Raw genomic sequence first — 22,810 nt, 5'->3', positions numbered from 1 at the left:
AACTTGTCCTCGGACACTCCCGGCACTAAAAGCCATACGTCATTTCATTTTCAGCACTTCATCCAAATCACATCATTCAGGTTTTTGTAATTGTTTTATTTTCAATCCATTCAGTTCCAAGCCTAGATGGAGCTAATGTTGCAAATGCTAAATTTTCAGGTCTCTCCCTTTAAGTCACTGCTATTTGACTGTTTTCTTTACAAGAAAGGAAATTATATCTCTATTGAAATATGATGAATAGAAATTAATATTGAATAATTCTAATACTATTGTTCTGTTTTGACTTTTCAGGGCTTGCGGACCCTTGAGTTATGCGTAGATAATCTCCAGCCAGATTTCTTATATGAACATATACAACCTGTGCGAGCAGATCTGATGCAAGCTCTGTGGAGAACGCTGCGTAACCCTTCAGATCAAGTTGCACACGTGGCGTTCAGGTTAGTGGAATTTTACCTTATCTCTCAAGTTTTTGTGTGGGACGTTCCTTCATGTACAGATCAATCTGTCTTGTACTCATTAATGTCTTTTAGGGTCCTCTTTTCGCCAATTACCGGGCGAGTTGGCTGTGCAATTAGGGGCACGCTGCTGTGAGCTTGCATCCGTGAGATAGTGAGTTCGAGCCGCACTGGCGGGAGCCCTGAAGATGGTTTTCCGTGGTTTCCCATTTTCACACCAGGCAAATGTTGGGACTGTACCTTAATTAAGGCCACGTCCGCTTCCTTCCCACTCCTAAGCCTTTCCTATCCCATCATTGCCATAAGACTTATCTGTGTCGGTGCGCGTGCAGCAAATTAAAAGAAAGAAGAAAAAAAAGCAATGACGTCTTTATAAGTTATAGCAAGGAACAAAGAAGTGCTAAATCAAGTCGCATATATAACAGTAGGAACATGAATCATCATCTTCCTACCATTTGTTCAGCATTGGCACAGGATGTGCTATTCGGCGTGCCAATTTCCACTTAGATCTGTCCAGTTGTTTAGTTGTGTCATTAGGATCAATGTAAGCATAGCACATGGCTTCTTGTAACTGATCAAGCCAGCGTTTATTGCACCGACCACAGTGTTAATTTCTTGATGGTGTGAGATAAACTACTGTCTTCACTGCAGACATTTCTTCACAGCGGAAGACGTGGGCATGCCACTTCAGGCAGCATTCACAATTTTTGTCTGCACTCGGAGCAACACTCGTGATTTAATGGATTGTTAAATTCATAACAGGGTCCTGTAAGGTTAGGATAGCTGTGAACCACGTGGCGCTTCTTTCTGTTTGATTATTGTTGACCGACATTGAACTGGGCAGAGTTACTGGTCAGATGACAGTCTTGTTGACTTTGAACTTGTGGTGAGTGGGCATCTAGAAGAGTGATATTTGAAGTAAGGTTATGAACATTACCAGGAACATACGAGAGGATAAATGCAATTCGGGTCGGTGTGGGAAGACAGAGCAACAGAAAGAGGAAAAGAGTATAAATACGAAATCACAGAGACAATCTCCAAATCTTCATATATTCTCATCATTAATCTCAGTTTTTCTCAGCCCCTGACGGTGCTTCCCGGCTTCTTCAGGAGGGCAGGCATTAACACTCATGGAGGGTCATTTCCATAGATCTTCAGTTTTGAAGTGAGAAGTGTAGGATGATGATAAAGCTGTATTTGGACCTGATTGTTAGAAGCATCCACTCTGGGATCAGCTTCGATGCGACTTTGAAGGGTCTGTTCACACAAACGTCCGTGGGTTGCAAGAGAGATGTAAGCCCGCTAGGAATGATAACTTTTGCTCTTTTTTGCTCATTAGTAACTTGCAGACATTTTGTTTAGTGTGTCCTCGGAAACTGTCCAACACACAACTACATTGAGAAATGTGAACATTACTGAAAGGAATGGGTAGAAAATGTGAACAAAGACATTAAGAAAAAAAATGGTAGCAGCCATACGAAGAAGTGAACAGTGCATGGGTTCAATTGAGCTTATGTCAAGGCATTACCTGTAATAGAAGCAGTGTTGCAGGAAGAAGTCCTTAGATTGGCTTCTGATCTAGTTGCAGTTAGTAATCTGCAAGTAACGGATGATCGGATTGCTTTAATCTCCGACACAATATCCTCTTGCGAGCCGTTGGCAAAATCCTGCGATATATAAAGTGGTGGTGTTGGTGGTGGTTGTAATAGAGTACTAGTTTGATATTTCCTTTAAGAAGACCACCCCCTTTCAAAGGCAGATTTTTCATTATTTATCATCTGGTCAGCTGTAAGAGGTTTTGCTGTATTTCTCTCTTCATAGAGCTGCCTATTTTGAAGTTTATAGGAGTTCCTATCACAAAGTAAGTTCCCGAGGGCATTAATCTGTTGTAGAGCAGCTTCCCGCTGCGATCTAAAAATCTCTAGACATTGCAATTTTCGATGAGTATATATCATACTGTCCAGTGTGTTGATTGGAAGCTGAAGGATCTCCTTTAGGTTACATTTTTTTTCACTATCTTAAAAAAATTCGAGTAGGATACATTTCAAGGCCACCAAGGGAAAGGAGTACACTGGCAGGCAGAAGAATTAAGGATTGTGAACGTTTGATTGGGCTGAAGTAAAGGAGAAGATGACACTGACTCTCATTTCAGACATAATTTCTGCACGTTAAATGTATCCATTTTCTGGAAATTCTGACAGACTTTGTCTTGTGATATTGCTTTAAATTCTCCATTTGTAGAAATGACATCATCACTAAGCTGGCCATTAGAAATGTTGAGGGATACTAATTTACACATGTGATGCTGAAACTGATCTCTCTGAACTCTCCGGTCAGTTCTAGAACAGAAATATTCTTTGTATCGTGCACAAAATCAAACAGCATCAGAGGCTTCAAACCTGCTACTAAAAGAAATCCATAATCTCTGGATATTGCTTCCTTGGATAGTTCATTCAGGATATCGTCAGTTGCTATTTTGTAAAGTGTAGGTGATAGTCTTCTCGAGAATTCCGCTTCTGTGTGGGTTTTGTAAAATATAGAACTAGTTTGATAAGTTTTGATGGAACGGTGGAACTTTCTGGGACTGTTTTCAGATGCAAATTGAATTAGATAATGGCATTTTGGAAGAGTTTGTTTTGTATTTGAAAAGTCTTCTGACTGTCTTAAATTGGATCTTGCATGTTTGTGGAAATTACAGTGAGTCATTGATATGAAATGTGCATGTTCTCACTTACAGTGATGGATTAAAATTGTATTTTGAATTTTCTATGGTTTTGAATGTCAAGTTTGTTTTCTCTTACAGAGTGCTTGGAAAGTTTGGTGGTGGTAATCGGAAGATGATGATCGAACCTCAGAGATTAAATTATGATGCCAGGCAATATGAGGGACCATGCGTGACTGTGCACTTCACTGATCACACGACACCTGTCAAACTTCCTGTCTCCAAGGTTAGTAGAATCACCGACCATATGGTATTGCATAATAGACCTACTTTAACAACCTTCCTTTCTGTCACATTTATTTTTAACTATAACAAAAATAGCTTAATGATCGTTTATACCCTCTGTCCCTTATTTAGCTGTCCTTCTCATATTAACTTATTCACCATTTGTTGGTTATGCTTTCTGTGGTTTGCATTGTTGCCAGTTAACATTCGGTAATTTCAGAATGTCATCTGAATGTAGATCCGTATATACTACCTAACCATTAGGATCTACAAATCTCACTCCCTCCCAATATCTCACATACCCATTCCATAGTCTCATTTAAGTCAGTATCCCACTGATAAAAATCTCTGCTTCCTTAAACTTGTTGTGTTCCACCGTAACCAGATTCCAGATCCCAGACATCCCCAACTAAGTTAGTATCTTTTCCTGTTAGTCCTGTTAGTCCTGTTAGTCTTATGTTGTTGGTAGCAATGTGGAAAATTACTACCTTCTCCTTACTGTTCTCGTTGCCTTCTGTTTTCCCCCACATGAGCCTTATCCTGATTCCTGGCTAACAAGGTGCCCTGATTCCCTTTCCTTTTTCTTTACTCGTCAAATAAATATTTTTATATATATTGATTTCATTCCTACTATCAGTTTCTGTGTGAGGCTACATAATTGTTCAGTAATATGAACTGCTTAGAGGATAGGGTTGATTTCATCACTTAAAAGTTTTTCCACAAATAAGAAAACAAACCTTTTGTTTTCTTACCTTTTACAACTTAAAAAATGTTCTCTCACCAGGTTGAAGCAAATTGAAGAGCAATTATAAAATCTCTGATAGCTCTGCAAATCATATCTGTGGCTTTCTGTTTTAGAAATGAACACACTATTCTTCGAGACTCTTTGGCACTCAGATTTTATTGAGATATCTTGCTTAAATTTTCTCTTCAATTAAACTGTACTCTACACGTGAGTAAATATGACATGTCTGCAGTAATTCCTAATCCCGCATGACGTTTTTATGTCTAATGATGTATGTAATTTACTATTCCAGGTGATAAATACTGCCTTTGTAGCGCTGAAGACAAGTACAACTGAATCTTTCTACAGGAAACAGTCATGGTCTGTGATACGTTGCTACCTGATTGCTTCTCTAAACTTATCAGATAGTAAAGATGAGATATTTCAACTCTTCTCTCATCCCAGGTACGTACAGATTTAAACACCACAATATATTATACTTAACCCTAGGAAGTTGAAAGGCTCCTTGAACCCACTAATCTGATATTTCAGATTGTTCAGCCATAAATGCATAAGGAACACTGTTATACTTTTATTTATTGTTCCTCCAACTGTTTCCGATAAGAAAACACTTATACAGTTTCAAAAGATTCGTAAGTACGAGGGGCGTACTATATTGTTATACACTTTATTTTTTGTATGTCCGGTATAGTTCACATTTCACTTTTTAAGGTTGTGACGTGTAACTAGTGTCTTGTACCACCGTTTGGTAGCAGCACACGCACAGGGGCCAACGAATGCACTCGTCATAGCCATTTCATAACAACACTGTCAGCGTAGGAGCAGACAACATGGAAAGCAACCGTCAGGGACAGCACTATACGACTTGGTTTCTATGAAAAGAAGGCGTGACCACTGCAGAATTTCATCAGCGCCTGGTGGCAGTCTGTGGAGAACATGCGCCATCACGGGAAACAGTTTATAACTGGGTGGAAGGTTGGAAAACAGAACGCACATTGGTGGAAAAGGGAACCAGTTCTGGAAGGAATGTGACAGTGTCAACACCAGCTAACATTGCCCGGGTCGAACAGGCCATCCAAGGGGACAAATGCATTACATTTACGGAAATGGAGGCAGCCACGGAAATTAGCCGAAACACCCTGCAGCGGATCGTGCACGGCCACTTACAGTTGGAGAAGGTGTCATCCACGTGGGTGCCTAGACTCTTGCCAACAGATGAAAAGCAGAGGTGTGTGGACGAGTGCAGAGAACGTTTGCAACGCCATGATCAAGATCCAGCTGATTTCATGGCTAGGCTTGTGACTGGTGATGAGACATGGCTCTATTACCATGAGCCACAAACGAAACAACAATCAATGCAATGGAAGCATAGGGACAGTCCACCACCAAAGAAATGTCGAACAGTGCCATCAGTTGGATTTCTGCAATGGTCACCCCTTCTTTCCTTAAGAACCACGTCGTATAGAGCTATCCCTGACAGTTGCTTTCCATGTTGTCTACTCCTACGCTGAAGTGTTGTAATTAAATGGCTATGGCGAGTGCATTCGTTGGCCTCTGTGTGTGTGCTGCTACCAAACGGTGGAACAAGACACTATTTACATGTCACCACCTTCAAAAGTGAAATGTGAACCATACCCGGATGTACAAAAAGTAAATTGTAAAACAATTTAGTACGCCCTTCGTATTTGGAAGAAGGCGACCACAATTCAATGTGGGCTCGTCTAACCTTCTCCTAGGACACGCGTTCTACAGATTTTCTTGAAGTATAACAATAATGAGCGAGTGTGATTTGTGTATATCACCTTGTTGAATAATGGTTAGCAGTCTTGCTTACCTTCCACCCTTGATATCCTGTGTTTGATTCTACCAAGAGAGGAACACACCGTTGGCCATTAGCATTGTTCTTTACGTTACTAGATATAGTATGTTCTATGCAATCCAACCTGGTTTTAGCACAAGCGAAACAAAAGGATGTTGTTTTTACTGTCATTGGGAGAGCATTAAGAGTTATAAATTTCATGTTGTTGGTCCGTATTGAACTGAGAAAAACATATGAGTAAACAACACAATAAAGGTTTCCACCTAAAACCTTTATTGTGTTGTTTACTCGTATGTTATTGGGAGAGCAACTTGTCACAAACCAAACAAAGCAACGAGCGGAAAATTTGGTTGGTTTGCGCAAGAAAACCGTACGTGCAATGGAAACTCTTGGGGAGAAAGCTCAGTCAACAGTTTGAAGCACGTGAAGGAGCAGGTGGAGGAAGAGGCCGTTACCATGAATGCGGGAAAGAAGAGAAATGCAAGAAACTCAAGTACTCATCTCTGTCGAAGCCCAAACAGAGATGTGCTACTTAGGAGAAACATTGTTGTACCAAGCACAATGAGAAAAACATTGTATGCTGTAAGCGCAACAACTCATAAAACCTGAACTGATAGATAATTGCATTTTTTTGAAAATAAGACTTATGTTCCTGTTGCAAGATGTAATATATTGTGCATTGCTAGTATGAAAAGGCCATATTTAGTTGTTTTTCACATTTTGTGACCAATTAAAAGATATATCGGGCATAAAAATATTTTACTCAGTGGGTTCAAGATGCTGCCCTCGGTCTTACCTGTGACAGAAAAATATCTTAGACTTCCTTTAAGTACAGAAGAGTGCTAGTGAGTATGTGCAAGGATATGACCAACAATTAACCAGGTGTTCTAAGCAGTGTGTGTTGGTCAGATTTCTACAGTGGCTTAGTGACATTATTGCTGAGCAATTGATAGTAGGAACTCAGAAATTTTGAAGATAGACTTCTTTAAATATCTTGACTAATGCATGTTGCACACCATCAAATTTTTCTTTCATTATAATACTAAACAAGAAAAATTGTCAAACCCTGTTGAAGATTGTTCAGCTTTGCTGAAGGTTTGAGAAGATTTGAAAAGATTTGGCAAGGTTTGATAGCATTTTAACAAGTAAGGAAAAGGCAAACAGCAGTTGTAGTTCTTGGAATAGCAGTGGAATATACCGTATCTACGCGAATAATCCCTGCCACCGCATAATCCCCACACCCTAACTTTAGGAAGGTTGATTTTGAAAGAAAAAAAAATGCCAACATTGACTCAAATAAAATCCACACCCCAATTTCATGCCTAAATTTTTTTTTTAAATGCAGGTATTATTCGCGTAAATACTGCATTCTTAAAAAGAAGAAAATGCACAATAAACAATAAGTAATTTACATGGGGAATATATTAATGTGATTATCTTGAACGTAATTTTTGCAATGAATTTACTGCTATAAGATCATTTGCAGAGGTTATATTATTACTCACATTAATGAAATAAAAATGATAGCAATGGACTGGAAATGCATATCTTATTGCATGAAAACTTAATAATAATAATAATAATAATAATAATAATAATAATAATAATAATCGAGAGTGGCGAAAAGTAATGAACTTTAACAGGACTGAAAATGATGTCAGATTGTGCTACAAAAAACTGACCTGCCTAGCATTCGTAGATGACCTTGCAACTTTTTCAGATTCCCTAGATGCAGCCACAGCGCAAATTAATGGACTCCAGATTCAAGCAGCGAAAGCGGGCCTGTAGATTTCCTTTAGAAAAAAAAACAACCCAGAATTCATCACTAATATCAAGCAAGCGCCCAAAGCACTAGATGTAGGACAGGGGAATTTCAAGCAAACAAAAGCGTTCAAATATTTGGGTGAGTGGATAGACCCCAATCTCTCTGAGAAGGCAGCTTTCGAGTCACGAATCAGGAAAATGGAAATGGCATACAATCTAACAAAGGCCATTTATAAATGCCAAGTTGACATTACCGCATAGTCTTCTGCCTGGAGGCCTTGTACATTGCCTTGCAATGCATCGGAAGGGACTAATAGAGAAACTGAAAGTAAAGGAAAGGAAAATTCTAAGACAAATCTTGGGCCCAGTAAAAGAAAATGGGGAATATAAGGGATGGCACAACCACGAACTTTACACTCATTTGGAAGAAATAACCGATACCATGAGGAAACGGAGAATTACGTTTTACTGTCATATAACAAGAATTAACCCAATGCGATTAACAAATAGGATTTTCACCTACTTTCTCGAAAAGAAGACCAAGGGAGCTTGGTTCACTGAGGTGGACAAAGATTTACAAGAAGTGGAAATTACAGACAATGATATCTGGGAACGTGCCCCCCTTAAACAGAAACTAACAACACACCAATGTTTCCAAGAAAAAGCTAAGCTACCAACAGGCAAGAAGTGGACTGAAGAAGGGAAGCAACAGTATCGAGAACTAATGCAAAAGTACTGGGAGAGTATTAAAGCTTGATGTAGCAAGAAACAATTGAAATGACGTGGTCTTTAGATGGCCGAATTGAAAGAAGAAGAAAATGAGGCATGGTGAGCCGCTGCGTCTGCCATGCCAATGTACAACCACGGGAAGTAGCATGAGCTAGCCAACTTCAACCGCACACTCATCCCCAAGGAAGGCCCACCCCTTCCTTACTCCTGTCACCGGGCGGAGGACAGCCGCTTGCGGATTGGTCAGCGCCCCCACCGCTATCTGGATGGTCCTCCTTGCTGATTGGAGGCTTCCGGCGTTATGGAAAAATCTGGGTGGCGCGCAAAGAGTATTTCTGTTCGGGAAGACTCTGGGAGGCATGTCACTTCTAGAAGCATCCGGATGGTGGGCGCCCAGGTATTTAAGTCAGGCGCGACCTATGGAGTGAGTTCAGTTGGTGCAGTGAGTCCAATGTGTGGACTCAGTGAGTCGCAAAGGCTGCAGTCGATGTGTTAGTGACAGCCTGAGTTGAGAGGTGTCAGTCTGTTGGAGTATCTGTCTGTTGGAGCTGAGGAGTCGTTTCTGTATTCCTGTTGTCGTGCATGTGAATGTCTGGGTCCAGCTGCTGGAAGAGGGCGTGGCCTGTCCTGTGCAGTTTGGAGGACAACACTGGGTGCCAATATGGGGCTGTGAGTGGAGTTCTACGGGCTGAGTGGACAGCGGATACTATCCCGAGCTGCGAGACTGACGTGTGGACTACGGATTGTGACTGCCAACGAGGGTGTCTGAGCAGTTGAGTGAGTGTAGTGTAAGCGATCGAAGATTCTGCGTATGTCATTATAGATAAAACATGAGAAACTAGGGGGGGGGGGGGGGAGAGAGAGAGAGACCATGTGTGTGCTATGTACTTGTGTAAGTTGTGAGCTCGGCAGTCGCGCGCGCGCGCGCGCGCGTGTGTGTGTGTGTGTAGTTAACACATTTTAGAAATAGGATGCTACTAGGTTCTGTCTTATTTATTTACCCTGCCAACACACAACAATAATAATATGTGAAGATCGTCAAAAATCGAACATTGCTGATGGTGTTTAATAGGTTACCATATGGTAATAAACATAAAAACTCTCCACTTCCTTGAGATTTGCAGTCTCCTCATACACTGCTGTTTTGTTCATTATGTTGTGGTATTCTACAGCGTCTACAGAGTCCATTGATGTGCCTCATACTTAGAAATTAATACACACACAACATCCCTCGGTCGTGAAGATGAAGCGGTTTTTATTGTTTTTATTTCTGGCGTTTCCAGTGTACCTAGTGTGCATTGTTAACACTCTAAATTCCATTGGTCAATTCTGTCAAAGACTTGGCAATTCTTCGATCGTTTAGATGATGTTCTAATTGATTTTCAAGACTTTTGAAGACATCTCAAGTCTTGCAAGCGATTTGACAAGTTAACTTGTGAAGTCTTGAATTTGACAAGCATTTGATTGTGTACAACAGGCTTAACATTGGCAAAATTTCTTGAATAAAGAAAAATAGAAATACTTGGATAAACCAAATTTTTACTAAGTAAAATATAACCGACAACACTTAATAACATTTAGGGGAATATGTAGATAGCAAGAGCAAAACAGTGGTAATGAAATTTCGCAGGACAATTACACCTTGTAACCTCACTCTCAAGGGAGAGAAGATTGAATGTGTGAATACCTTAAAATATCTGGGGAATACAGTGAAACCTCGATTCTCCGTTTTTCGAGGGACCATGAAAATAAAACGTATAACACGGGAAAACGGAAAATCCGGGAATGAATGAAAACCATCAACAATTTGGCTAAACATCACAAAAATTAAATATGTATAATTATAATCTTACAAAAACTCCTAAACCAAACCAAACTACAGCCCCAGTGGGACTTTGCCTGCCAAGCGACCGTTGCTCAGCCCGAAGGCCTGCAGATTATGAGGTGCGCATGGTCAGTGCGACGAATCCTCTCGGCAAATATTCCTGGCTCTGTAGATCGGGGTCGCCATCTCACCATTAGATAGCTCCACAATTAAAGGTATTCACGTAGGCTGAGTGGACCTGGAACCAGACTTATATCCAGGTAAAATTGCCTGACCTGGTCGCAATCAAGCCTGGGCCCTCTGGATGAGAGGCGGGTATGTTAGACCGCGAAACCGCATTAATTACCGGTACGCGAGTTCAAAATCTCGGTACCCGGTACTTTATATTCAATTTTACAGGGGAATCTTCGTCAGTTTCCCGTGAAAACTTCTTTCAGTTCAGCAACTTTGATTAGGCTAGCCAAACTTCGAAAAATCTAATAACGCCAAGCCAAACGACAATCGACCACAAGTAGTTTTTAATTCTCTCATCTAATAAAATAAAGCACATTAGATACAAAAGCACCCAAAATGATGGCGAAATCCGTTCACTTCTTAATCTTTCATTGTAATTTGGTCTCCGGTATATTGTTCGTAGTCAGTTTCTGGAAATCTCGTACCGCGCAAATTAGGCCTACATCGACTTTTAAAGGTTATGTTGAACTTGAAAACATGGTTTCGAATGTAAGTATCGATTCTTAAAATTTCTCGAATGCATTATATTCAATTCTGCGCGTCACAAATCCAATCAAATTGGAAAGATAAAAGAAATGTAAACACTTCAGAAATTACGGATATTCGTGACCTTGAGGTCATCTGGAAAGCGCGCTCGCTGCACATGTCAGTACAAGTTTGAAATGATACCAACCATTTAACATGTAACGTGCGCAAATAAAACGACTGCAGTTTTTGGTATTTTAACACGAAAATGTAACATTCCCAGTCTTACATCAGGACCTAAACAGTAATAGGCAATCCCAAGACCTCCCATGGCTTTCTTTTCTTTTTTTTAATGTAGGGTGCAACATCTGTTTTGGTCTCGCTAACATATCATGTACGATAATATCTAAAGGTACTGAATTTGTGTTAAGAAGGAGCAGTTTCGATTCTTGCCTGAAAGCCCAGTTACTCTGCAGTGCCCTGAGCAAAGTGCCGAAAACCTCTTCGGCAGTATGATGAAAAAAATGTAAAAATGTAAACATCTAACCCTGGACATAATATGGACGCTTTATAAGTGCGAACATATGACGAAACTCGTTCCGTCTTCAAGCAGAGCTGTCGAAATGCGCCGTGTCTCCTTGCAATTGTTGTGGGCACCCTCTGCTTTATGATTTTCCGAGATTCTCTAAACAATACCACCCGAATGCGATGCTAAGATGGTCTCTTGTGCAAGTTCACCGCCGATCGCTTTTCTAGTACCGGTACAGTACTTGCTTTAATTATCGCAGTGACGGGGCGTTAACGCCAAGATCCATAAATATGCCATAGCCGTCCTTTCGTGAGATACAGTTTATTAAAAAACGATTGATCGAGGATTTAGCATTGATGGGACTGGAATTTCTGGACGGTTGATCCGGGAAAGCGTTTCTTCGAGGAACGGATAATGCGGGACTTTTACAACGTGATTTAATTACGATGCTCGCGGGACCACGTAATTTGAACGCATATTCCGGGAAAACGTATTTTCCGGGAACGGATAATCGAGGTTCCACTGTACAATATCAAATGACGTAAGTGCCAAGAACGAAGTATTGAACAGGGTGCAAAAAGGATCCAACTTGTTCCATCAAGTATGGAACATAGTATGGGACAAGGGAGTTCTTCAGAGGGCTAAACAGACCCGTTTAAAACTTAATAAAAAATAATAATGTTATTTGCTTTATGTCCCACTAACTACTATTATGGTTTTCGGAGACACCGGGGTGCCAGAATTTTGTCCTGCAGGAGTTCTTTTACATGCCAGTAAGTCTACCGACACAAGGCTGACTTATTTGAGTACCTTCAAATACCACCGGACTGAGTCAGGATCGAACCTGCCAAGTTGGGGTCAGAAGGCCAGTCCCTCAACTGTCTGAGCCACTCAGCCCAGCTGTTTAAGGCTTATCTCCTGCCCATCATGACATATAGTCTGGAGAGTTGCTTCATACATAAAAGAGAAGTAAGTCAACGCAAGCTGTTGAAATGAAGTTCCTTAGATCAGCTGTACAAAAAACAAGGAAGTGGCTAGTACACGTTAAGCGGATGCAGGTGACTCAAACACCAAGGAAGTATTTTGAAAAGGTCGTTCCGGACGAAGACTAATTGGACGCCCTAGAAAAAAAGTGCTTAGATCAGATAAGAGAAAGAGAAGAGATGAGAAGCATGGGATACCCTAGAGGGAAAAGAAGCCTACCAGGACCATAATAAATGCAGGCACATTGTTCTTAAACTTCCTACCTGGCTCGCTGGAAGGAATTCATGATGATGATGATGATGATGATGATATAATTAGTAATTTGGCCTATTCCTGCATCTTGGTCATGAAGATACACTGTGCAGAAAGCCTGCAGTCTAAAATCCTGGAGCTCGAAAGAGATTCAGCAAGTATGGTACGAAAATTAGCATGGAATATCAGGTTGGGAATTAAGAAGTGGAATAAGTAGATCATTTCAAGTATTTGGGATGTGTGTTCTCCCAGAGTGGTAGTATACTAAGTAAAATTGAATCAAGGATAGTAAAGCTAATGCAGTGAGCTGGCAGTTGTGATCCAACGATATTAAATTAAGTAATATGTCATTGTATTCTTAGGTATGATTTCTCATTAAACCATCACTGATCGTTTAAGGTTTCCCTTCATATTTATGTTAGAGCTCCATGTTAAAGCATGGGGACTTGGCTTTACACACTGTTGTAATTAATATACTCTATTTGTTATTCTGTTCACAGTTTTATTGATCCTGAATCAAAAATTGCTCCAACGCAAGGGGTAGCTTACAAGTATCCAGACGCAGAGTCACGCCAGACTCATGAGATAGCCCTCACAGGTAAGTTCCTATGGTATCCTTTCTCTTTTAGGAAATACTTATGCCAATTGTTCCTTCAGTGATTGACCCTTAGATTATTATTAGGTTTTGTTTTTCCTTTTGCGTATTTTCAATAAAAACAGTTCAGCTTTTGCCCTTTTATGTTTAATGACTCATGGTTATGGTATTAAACTGTTTGTATAAGCAATGAAAATGTAAGCAACTCCTTATTGAGAAATACTTGTCAAAATTCTTGGTTATCTGCTACAGTAATAAATATTTTAATTAAGTACTTCCTCCTATGTTTTAATGAAATACTTCATGTTGGATTGTGTAGGCAGGGAATTTATATTATGGGTGGAATCTTTCTTAAAAATGTGCCAACCCAACAATTAACCAGATTACTTGTCAGTATCAAATGCACAGGATAACAGTTTGAACATTTTAAGATTTCTTTCTTTCTTTCTTTCTTTCTTTCTTTCTTTCTTTCTTTCTTTCTTTCTTGATTTATGGTATTGTTTTGTAGTGTCAATTTCCTTTAAATGATTCTGGGTTATTATAAGGGGTAGAAGTAATGTTAGAGTAGCACACTAAATAATAAGATCAAACATTACATTTATATAAATTTTTAAAAAGTATCAGTTCCTTAAAATTGAGGCGTATTGCTGTTGTTCAGCACTGGTTTATAATGAACATTGTTGAACCTTCTTTCAATTAAGTGTTACGCTTGTTTTAGCTATGTTTGTTGCTGCTGCCATCAAGGAGCTCCGCCAGAGTGTGCTGCCTACCATGGTGTTTGTGGTCACTCATTATACTATGCTTGCAGTTGCCCAACAGTCAGGTAAATCATTTTGTTCTTTGTACTGAAAAGGGAATATTTGTATATAATTCTATAAGGAATACAAAGTTGCAGGAGTTTAGTATGTTGAATGATCTTGGAAGTGGGTTCATTCTTCAGATCATTATTCCAGTACCTTGGTAAAAACAAAATCATTTCTCTAATTCTCCTATAATCACTGAGTGGATTTCTAAGGTTGATGCCATAAATAAAACCCCTTAGGTTCAATATTAGCTCAAAAATACTATTTAGGAAGAAAACCTCAATTACTGGGTTGTATAAACTGCATTAAAACTGCTACTAATTACTGTATCTGTGCGGCGTTTGATCCAGGGGATGAATCACACGATCCCCCTAACGGCTGACAGCTTCAAAAGAGCTTGGCCGTTGGCTACTTTGTTCCCTAGGAGCTTCCAGCATATGCAGACAGACTTGGCAGCTGTGTTAATCATAATGAATCTGGGCACAGGAATTTCATGCTCGCGTATTGAAAGTTATCAAAGGGCAGGTTCATCATAGGGCGATCTGTCTTCCAGAAATTTTGTATTGGAAGAATCTACCTTATCTAAGTAGCATCATACATGCAGAAATACTAGCACAGAAAGATGCAACACATAATCTGCTTCACTGATTTTATTGAAGAACAAGTCTTAAAAAATTGATTTCTCACTTCATTGAAATGTGTTAAAATATTCTCAGTAAATTGGGTCTATTGCCACAACTAACTAACTGTAATATCATATTTACTTAAATTTACCATCACTTCTAATGCAAACTGTGTAATGCACTCGTGGGACCTTCAAATACAGGTGCAATGCAAAAGATGATACCTGTACGAGACCAGCGGTATTGATCTGTATCCATATCTGGCATTCACAGTTGTCACAGCTTCTTCACGTGCTCTTTACTAAGACAAATCTAGCAAAATTTGTTGCATTTGGGCCATCACCTTCATTGTACATCCTTCAAGCTACTAGTTGCTTGATTTGCCACCTATCTTACGACGGGTTTTAATAATTAGAAGACAACTACAACATTCAGGGGTGGTATCAACAGTTCCAGATGCCTGTGTAAAGGAAAGAGCCCAGGGTGATGTGGAACATCAGGCAAAACGGTCGAGCGTGTCATGGCGACTTTTGTACGCAGTCCTAGCAAATCTGTGCAATGTTCTTGTCTGCAGGCACTTGCTAATTTCTGTGTGGAAATGCAGAAGGGGATGGAAGGTGGTGAAGGTTTCCTTAACTGTGTAATCTTCAGTGATGAATCAGCATTTCACCTCAGCGGTCAAGTGAACACACATAATGCTCATATCTGGGCACTAGAGAATCCATACGCAACTGTGGAACATGAAAGGAATTCCCCCAAATTTAATGTTTTCTGTGCATAAACCAAACGAAAGTTGTCTGGACCATTCTGTATCTAGGATAAACCTATCACAGGAACTGTATACTTCGATATACTTCAGAATTGGCTCTTCTCTCAGATAAAGGATGGACTTCAAGCCATCATTTGTCAGCAAGATGGCGCACTCCCCATATTTTTCTCTCTGTGCGGGAATGGTTAAATGAAGTTGTTGCCCCATCATTGGATTGATCATCATGGTCCAGGTGATAAGGCTTTCCTTCGCTGGCCTGCAAGGAGCCCCGACGTTTCTCCGCATGATTTCTTTTTTTGATGGGGGTATGTTAAGGGTCACGTGTGTGTACTACTGCTGCCTGCCAGCCTGCCTGAACTGAGACGTAGAGTTGCTGCAGCTGTCGCATCCATTACTCCGGACATGCTGACCAAAGTGTGGGAAGAGCTGGGCTATTGGTTGGATGTGTGTCATATGACTAAAGGTTTTGTAGAAAGTATAAGCCTTTATTTTTTCCTCCTATTCAATACTTTATTCAACGTCACAATTATTTTACACAATTATGATTTGATAATTCCAAATGCAAAATCTGTTACAAAAACTTTTAATTCAACTACTGTATTTGTGATTTTAATATGTAGTGTATCATAATTGAGTTTTTATACTATGTCTAGATTGTTTTCAACTCAGTACAGTAAAAGCTGTGCCTTAAAAATGTCCACTGAAGATGGCCCATAAATAAGGGCCAAAATGTTTTTTAAAAAGTAAATTTGACATGAACTTGTAACCCCCCTCAGAGAGGTTGAATAAGGTATTGAATAGGAGGAAAAAGTAAAGGCTTATCCTTTGTACAATTTACCACTGTCAATACGGATCATGAAGCTTATACTATGTAATGACTAAAGGTTCTCACATCGAGAACTTGTAGTGTATGCTGTGAAAACTCGTACAGTTACTAGGTGTATGCATAAGTCTTGTTCAGTTTTACTAAGAGATGGTGCCAGCGAACAGTACACACCATATGAATTTGTCATATACGTCAGTTTGTTCAACTGGCATTAACCTACCAAAACACACAAGTTGAGTCCGCCAAATACTAGCGCCTGTGTTGTATTGTTCAGTGATCATGTCAACGTTTGTGCCTGAGAAAGAACATTTGCAGCATGCATAGTTTTCTTATTTAATCAGAAAAAGGCTGTGAAAAGTCATTGTTTGCTGGTAGAAACATATGGTGAACACGCTCCATCGATTAGAACATTTCAGACATGGTTTTGACAATTTAAACATAGTGATTTCAATGTGAAAGACAGTGTGCGCTCTGGTTGACCACAAAAGTGCAAAGACTCTTGAAGCCCGGCGAAACCGTTAATGCACAACGCTATCGCCATCAAATGATTAATTTAAATCACGCATTTATGGAAAGACGACCGGAATGGGCCAGAAGACATGGCTAAGTGATTTTGTTACACAACAACGTGCCATCTCACACAGCAAAACCTGTGAAAGACACCTTGAAATCACTTGGATGGGACATCATTTCACACCAGCCGTTGTCCTCCAATGGAGCATGCGCTCGTAGAGCAGAACTTAAGCAATTTCAAAGAAGTTGGAAAATGGCTCAAGGAATGGTTTGCCACAAAAGACAAGCAATTTTTCTGGCATGGTGTTCATAACTTACCTGAAAGATGGGCCAAGTGTTTAGAAGCCAATGGCCAATATTTTGAATAAACAAAAAATGCATTTCCCTTGAAAATTACATGTTTTCTTTACCACAAAAACCGGAAAAACTTAGGCACACACCTGGTACTCTTTTAGTCCATGTATGAATTATTTTTTTGTACAGTACGCAAAAGATATAATACACCTTTAAAACCCGATATTCTTTTGTGTATACCCTGTATATCAATAACAAAGACCAAATTAATTTATGACATTATCTGGGAAACTTCTTTTGAAGACCCTGTCTTGTGACAGACTTGCAATTCCTACGGTTGGTGTGGCTCTTGAACCCGCTGACCAGAGAACGTCCATTGATATGCAGCAGGAAGCCCCTGCACAGTCAAGGGATTGATCAGGGGAGGGCCAATCTATTTGAAGATAACAGTGTCTGAAGATTTGGAGTTTGTCCTCATCCTTTTGTGGGTTTCATGTTTGTTCTCTTCTCCTATGTCTATTGCTTCCTCTTCCCCATCTGATCTTCTGCATTGCTGTTCATGTGCCTGTTGTTCTGTACATGACTAGATGAATAGTAAGAATAAAAATGAATTGATCCTTTCATTAATTTTATGTCACAGGTCCTTTCCACACTGGCTCAAGACAGAGTCTCTCTGGAATGGACCCACTAGTCCTGATTGACGCCTTGGCTGCTATCATGGGACACGAGGAAAAAGAACTCTGCAAGCCTGGCCATGTGGCACTAGCTCTGATACTGGACACGGCTACACAAATTCTTGGCTCAGAGGAAAGGGTGAGTTTACTTGTACCTTCCTGAAATTTGGAAACTAAAACTATGTTGGGCAACCCAATTTACTGGTAGAATGCTAAAGAATATTTGAAGGAGTGTAAAAATATTGGCATTCTGATTTCCTTTTGACAAGATTTAACCTTTACGACTTGTGAATCGGGCACTACCCAACGTTATGTTTCCTTGTACAGCTCGTATGTCAGGCATAGCTCGGCAACTTGTATGTATCTCTTACATGGCAGATTAGTGATGTTTGTGTGAACGTTTTGATTTGATACATAAAACGATTTATCAGGAATACGTAGAACTCCATTTCACGCCAGCAGATGCGAGAACTTAAAATATCCTTTCATAATTTCCGTGACAACTCGTGTCATGTTCTGTGTATTCTGTATTTCCAAAATGGCAGTGTGGGCAAATAGAAGTACAGTGAAACGTTCTTAGTGCATTCCTCATTAAGAAGTTTTCTCGCTTAGCACATTGTAAATATGGAAGTTCTGATTCCCATCATATTAAATGTATATAATAATACCTCTCTGTTCGATCCTGGCTCACCGGTGGTATTTGAAGGTGCTCAAATACGTGAGCCTCGTGTCAATAGATTTACTGGCACGTAAAAGAACTGCAGAACAAAATTCTGGCACCGTAGGGGTAGTTAGTGGGACGTAAAGCCAATAACATTATTAAATACCTCTCTTATTGTGTCGTAAATTTTCTCTATTACCGCTTAGTACAGTCACATTTTCCCCAGTCCTGAACATGTTTTTTGCCATCCCTTGTGAATGGAATGTGATTTCCAACACAGATAAGAGCCCTCATCACAAGAGGCAGATCGGGGAAAGTTGTACAGTCAAAAAGGCCTTGAATTCCTGAACTTAAAGGGTAAATGGCACCTTTGGCGAGCAAGCCGTTAGCCTCGGGAAAGTTCAGTTTTGATTGTCGGATAGCAGTGAGATTGCTGAATAACCCAGTGAGCCTATTTTAAGTCGTATTTCTCATTCCAGACAGAAGTTAAAAATTTATTCTGTATAGTGGACAGTGAAGGGTTTTGAACATTTGTTGCATGATAGCCTACTATAGATTAGGAGCATAATCTTGATAAGTTGACTAGTGTGGTGCATATTTTTCTGGTGATAGCGTAGGTATGGGTACGGAAAAAGTTGCTAAATTGCTTACTAGTGAAGACAAAATTAAAATTCTTCAGGAAGTGGACAGGCATTTGCATCTTTAAGCACATAAGTGTAGCGTGAAACTTAACATCTTTGACTCAAATCAGCACAGGTGTTGCTGAAGTGTTGTTGTCTTCAAGATGGCAGCCAGAATCATTCTAATAATATTCTAATATTTCAGGTTCCCTATGGGAATCAACATCTGTATCATCAGAATCATTCTCTCGCACATGGGCGAGTGTAAACTCTGAGTAATTCCTAGTTGAAGAGTGTGACTAGAAAATGCTTAATAACCCACTAGTCTGGAATATAAGGCTTGAACTAACAGCTCAACATTACTTTTGTTATAGAAAGAATGTGACTAGCAGTATTACATTGATAATTTTATGGACCCTAGTGCTAATGTTTTCATACCTGTTGTCTCGTGTTTTTCACACCTTTTCATCCACTGTTATAAGCCCGATAGGAAAAGTTTTTCATATATCTTCTCTTGAATTTTTCACACCTTTTTATTGTCTCATCTCATCTTAAGAAATTATACCTACTGCTGTCACTTTATTCGTATGTACATGACATAAAATGGGCGTATGTTAACAGAAACGTATGAAGTGTTACCATATCCTTTTTGGATAGTTTTAATTTGCATATTCAAGAGTTCAATAGTACGTATTCTTGTTTCACACATTCTCTTTTCTTGTCCCCTGCAGAAATGTCTTAATGAGGATTTACAGGGGTTATCAATAGTAAAACTTTGTAGAGTAGTTTGAAGAGGGTGACAATACTGGTGATGGAAGTGATAATCTATTTGAAGAGAATTAGGCTTCATTTGAAGAGGGCAAGACTTCTCCTGTTGACCTAAATGTTGCTGGAAATGCTAATGAAAATATGCTTGGTGGATATCAGGGCTATGTGATTAATTAGGATTTCTGTAAAACTCCTTTCACTGCAGTACCTTTCTGCCTGTGGGCTAGTTGCGCATCTGTGAGGATGTGGCCGTTACTAATATTGAAGAAAGCACAAATACCCAGTCCCCGAGCCAGGCAAAATAACCAGTGAAGGTTAAAACCCCCAACCCGACCAGTAATTGAACCAGAGACCCCTTGGACTTAGAGAGCAGCGTGCTAATCAGTTAGTCACGCAACTGGACAGTACCATACCCAATTGAGTACAAGACCATTTGATTCAGTGATTTTAGAGGTATGTGTATTTAATATAATTAATTATCTGTCGAAATAGGAGTATGTACATAATTGTTTTATTCAGATGATATAGGCCAAAATAGTGTTCAGCGTTGGAGCGAGCTGGAAATAAAGACAAGTACAGTAAAACCCCCATTTAGCGTTTTTACAAGGACCCGTTTAAAAAAAAAAAAAACATTTCTTTAAATTGGGGTTTACCTTAAGTCAAGGCTTCAATAGAAAGCACACCTTTTCCAGAAATCTTTGCCTGTATTAACGTAAACATGTTTTCCCAATGTTTGTTTGTACCAGTTGCAGTTGTGGGGTATTATTAATCGACGTCGACAGTACATCTGAATTAAGTTAAACCAAATCATGTAATGTATTGGAAAGGTTGACCATATAATAAATTTAATTTGTAATGTATTGAAAAGGTTGACTACATAATAAACTTGATTTGTTTTAACTTGATATATAAACATTCAATACGGACCAAACATGAAATTTATTACAAGTACATTTGAATGTCGGAGAGAGCTTGCTCGTGCATGGAGCAGCGAGAAATTGATGCCGAAGATGATCGGTCGCATTCAGTATAAAGGCTGGAGTCGAGTGCATGAATATTGATAACCGAAAAACTAATGCGCCCAAATTTACTCTAATAATGGATGAATCAGTGAAAGAGTTCTCATTATAACCGAATGATACTGCACAGATGAATATAGAAACTTTCGAAGGGCATAATAATATTGTCATTACTATGGGGTTCTCTTCTACTGTACTGCAGCGGCCAAGGTCGAATGTATATCTGAGTCTGACATCTACTTTGCTGCTAAGTGCCCGTGCTCTTAATTCCTCTTCTGCCTTGAATCATCCTTAGCAAGCTTATGACGTCTTTTTCCTAGGTTCTTAATATCCCATAACCATAATGAATAGAAATAATTGCTTCAGAATTACAACATTTCCTTACACTAAATGCGGGTTTTGTCTTAATGTAAATAACGTTAAATCAAACGTAAAATTGCATTGCTCTTATGGAATAATTTTCGGGACTTGAAATTTCTTCTGTTTAACGTGGAGTTTAAGCTAAATCGAAGTTACGCAAAATTGGGGTTATACTGTATATGGAAGGTAGCAACAGATTTTAATTCGGAGGACAAGGGTTATTAATTTGTCAGCATCTTCAAGAAATTTCTTAGGGATTAGATTCAGTGGAACACTTTGAAAGGAAGAATGAGCACAGGACTGTTACTAACACTCAGTCTCTGCAGATGTTCACCTCCCATTTTATTACTCTTTAACTATCTTCATGTGTGTTTATATGTTTGTGTGTTCCCTTTCCATTACATATTCAATTAATAATTTTGTTTCTTTTGCTTTTTTTCCCCATTGTACTTCCAATCTCTCACACTTTCTCTGTTTGTACAGGCCTGTAGGCTGCCCATCATGGAGTACCTGGCCGAACGCATGTGCTCTCTGTGTTATGAGCGAGCCTGGTATACAAAGCTTGGAGGCTGCATTGCTATTAAATTCATGTTCGAACGAATGTCTCTGAGATGGGTTTTCGAACACCTCTTTGTATTCCTGAAAGCATTGCTCTTTGTAATGATGGATCTCACAGGAGAGGTAAGTACTAGATGTTTAGCTATTATTTTTATCTCTTATTAATTCCAACTCTACCAAGCTTGTATGTTTTGTTTGTTTGTTTATAAAAGATTTCAATACCTTCTAGCAAGTCTAATCTGGAAATTAGTATGAGATAAAAGAATACCCATTTAAATCAAAGGGATTGTCCATAGGACTATTGTCAGACTCACTATCCAATGTTGTTGATCATTCTCTTAACCACTTAACTGGGTATTATTGATGTGCATGGTGTAACTTGCCCTGTGCATTTTTAAAGCAGATTGTTGTTACACGGCAGTATAGGCGGGAAAGTTAGTAATATAATTAATATCACTCATCTGTGATACAAAAAGTAAATTAAAGGAGTTTTAATTAATTAATTTTAATGTTAGAGAACATTTTACATTAACTGCAAGGTCATTTACCTGGTTGGAATTTGATAGTTTGGCCCAAATTTCACAGCCAAAAATTGAAACAAATAAAAGCAAGGGGTATTTATAAATATCATATCATGAATGTGACATTCTGAACCATTTACGTTAACTGCAAGGTCATTTACCTGGTTTAAATTTGTGCATTTTGTTCATATGTTATCACCTAAAATTGAAACAAATAAAATAAAGGAATATTTATGACTTACACATCATGCTAGTAACATTGTGAAAGATTTTACATTAACTTCACGGTCAGTTACGTCATTTACCTCGCTAGAACTGCACTTCGCCTTCATCCGATTCGTCATGTTGTTCATCTTGTTCATCATTCTCGGAACAATTTTCACTATCAGACACCTTCCTCTGTATCGAACCACTCATCTTCAGATTTCTGAGAAGAGAAATCGTCACAATCATCCTCT

The 22,810-nt window shown here is 39.3% G+C and overlaps 1 protein-coding gene across 1 annotated transcript in view; it reads left to right on the top strand.

Moving 5' to 3' along the window:
- Positions 1–22,810, top strand: part of Nipped-A (Transcription-associated protein Nipped-A) — a 347,371-nt gene that overhangs the window by 71,798 nt on the left and 252,763 nt on the right. Inside the window, exons 16-22 of the mRNA XM_067157840.2 lie at positions 292–437; positions 3,259–3,403; positions 4,440–4,591; positions 13,249–13,346; positions 14,062–14,166; positions 17,812–17,984; positions 21,757–21,954. Of these exons, the coding sequence (XP_067013941.2) occupies positions 292–437; positions 3,259–3,403; positions 4,440–4,591; positions 13,249–13,346; positions 14,062–14,166; positions 17,812–17,984; positions 21,757–21,954 (1,017 nt within the window). The remainder of the gene's footprint in view (positions 1–291; positions 438–3,258; positions 3,404–4,439; positions 4,592–13,248; positions 13,347–14,061; positions 14,167–17,811; positions 17,985–21,756; positions 21,955–22,810) is intronic.

This window comes from Anabrus simplex, chromosome 14 (assembly GCF_040414725.1).
Source record: "Anabrus simplex isolate iqAnaSimp1 chromosome 14, ASM4041472v1, whole genome shotgun sequence".
Lineage (NCBI taxonomy): Eukaryota > Metazoa > Arthropoda > Insecta > Orthoptera > Tettigoniidae > Anabrus > Anabrus simplex.
This window is presented reverse-complemented; position numbering and strand designations above follow the sequence as displayed.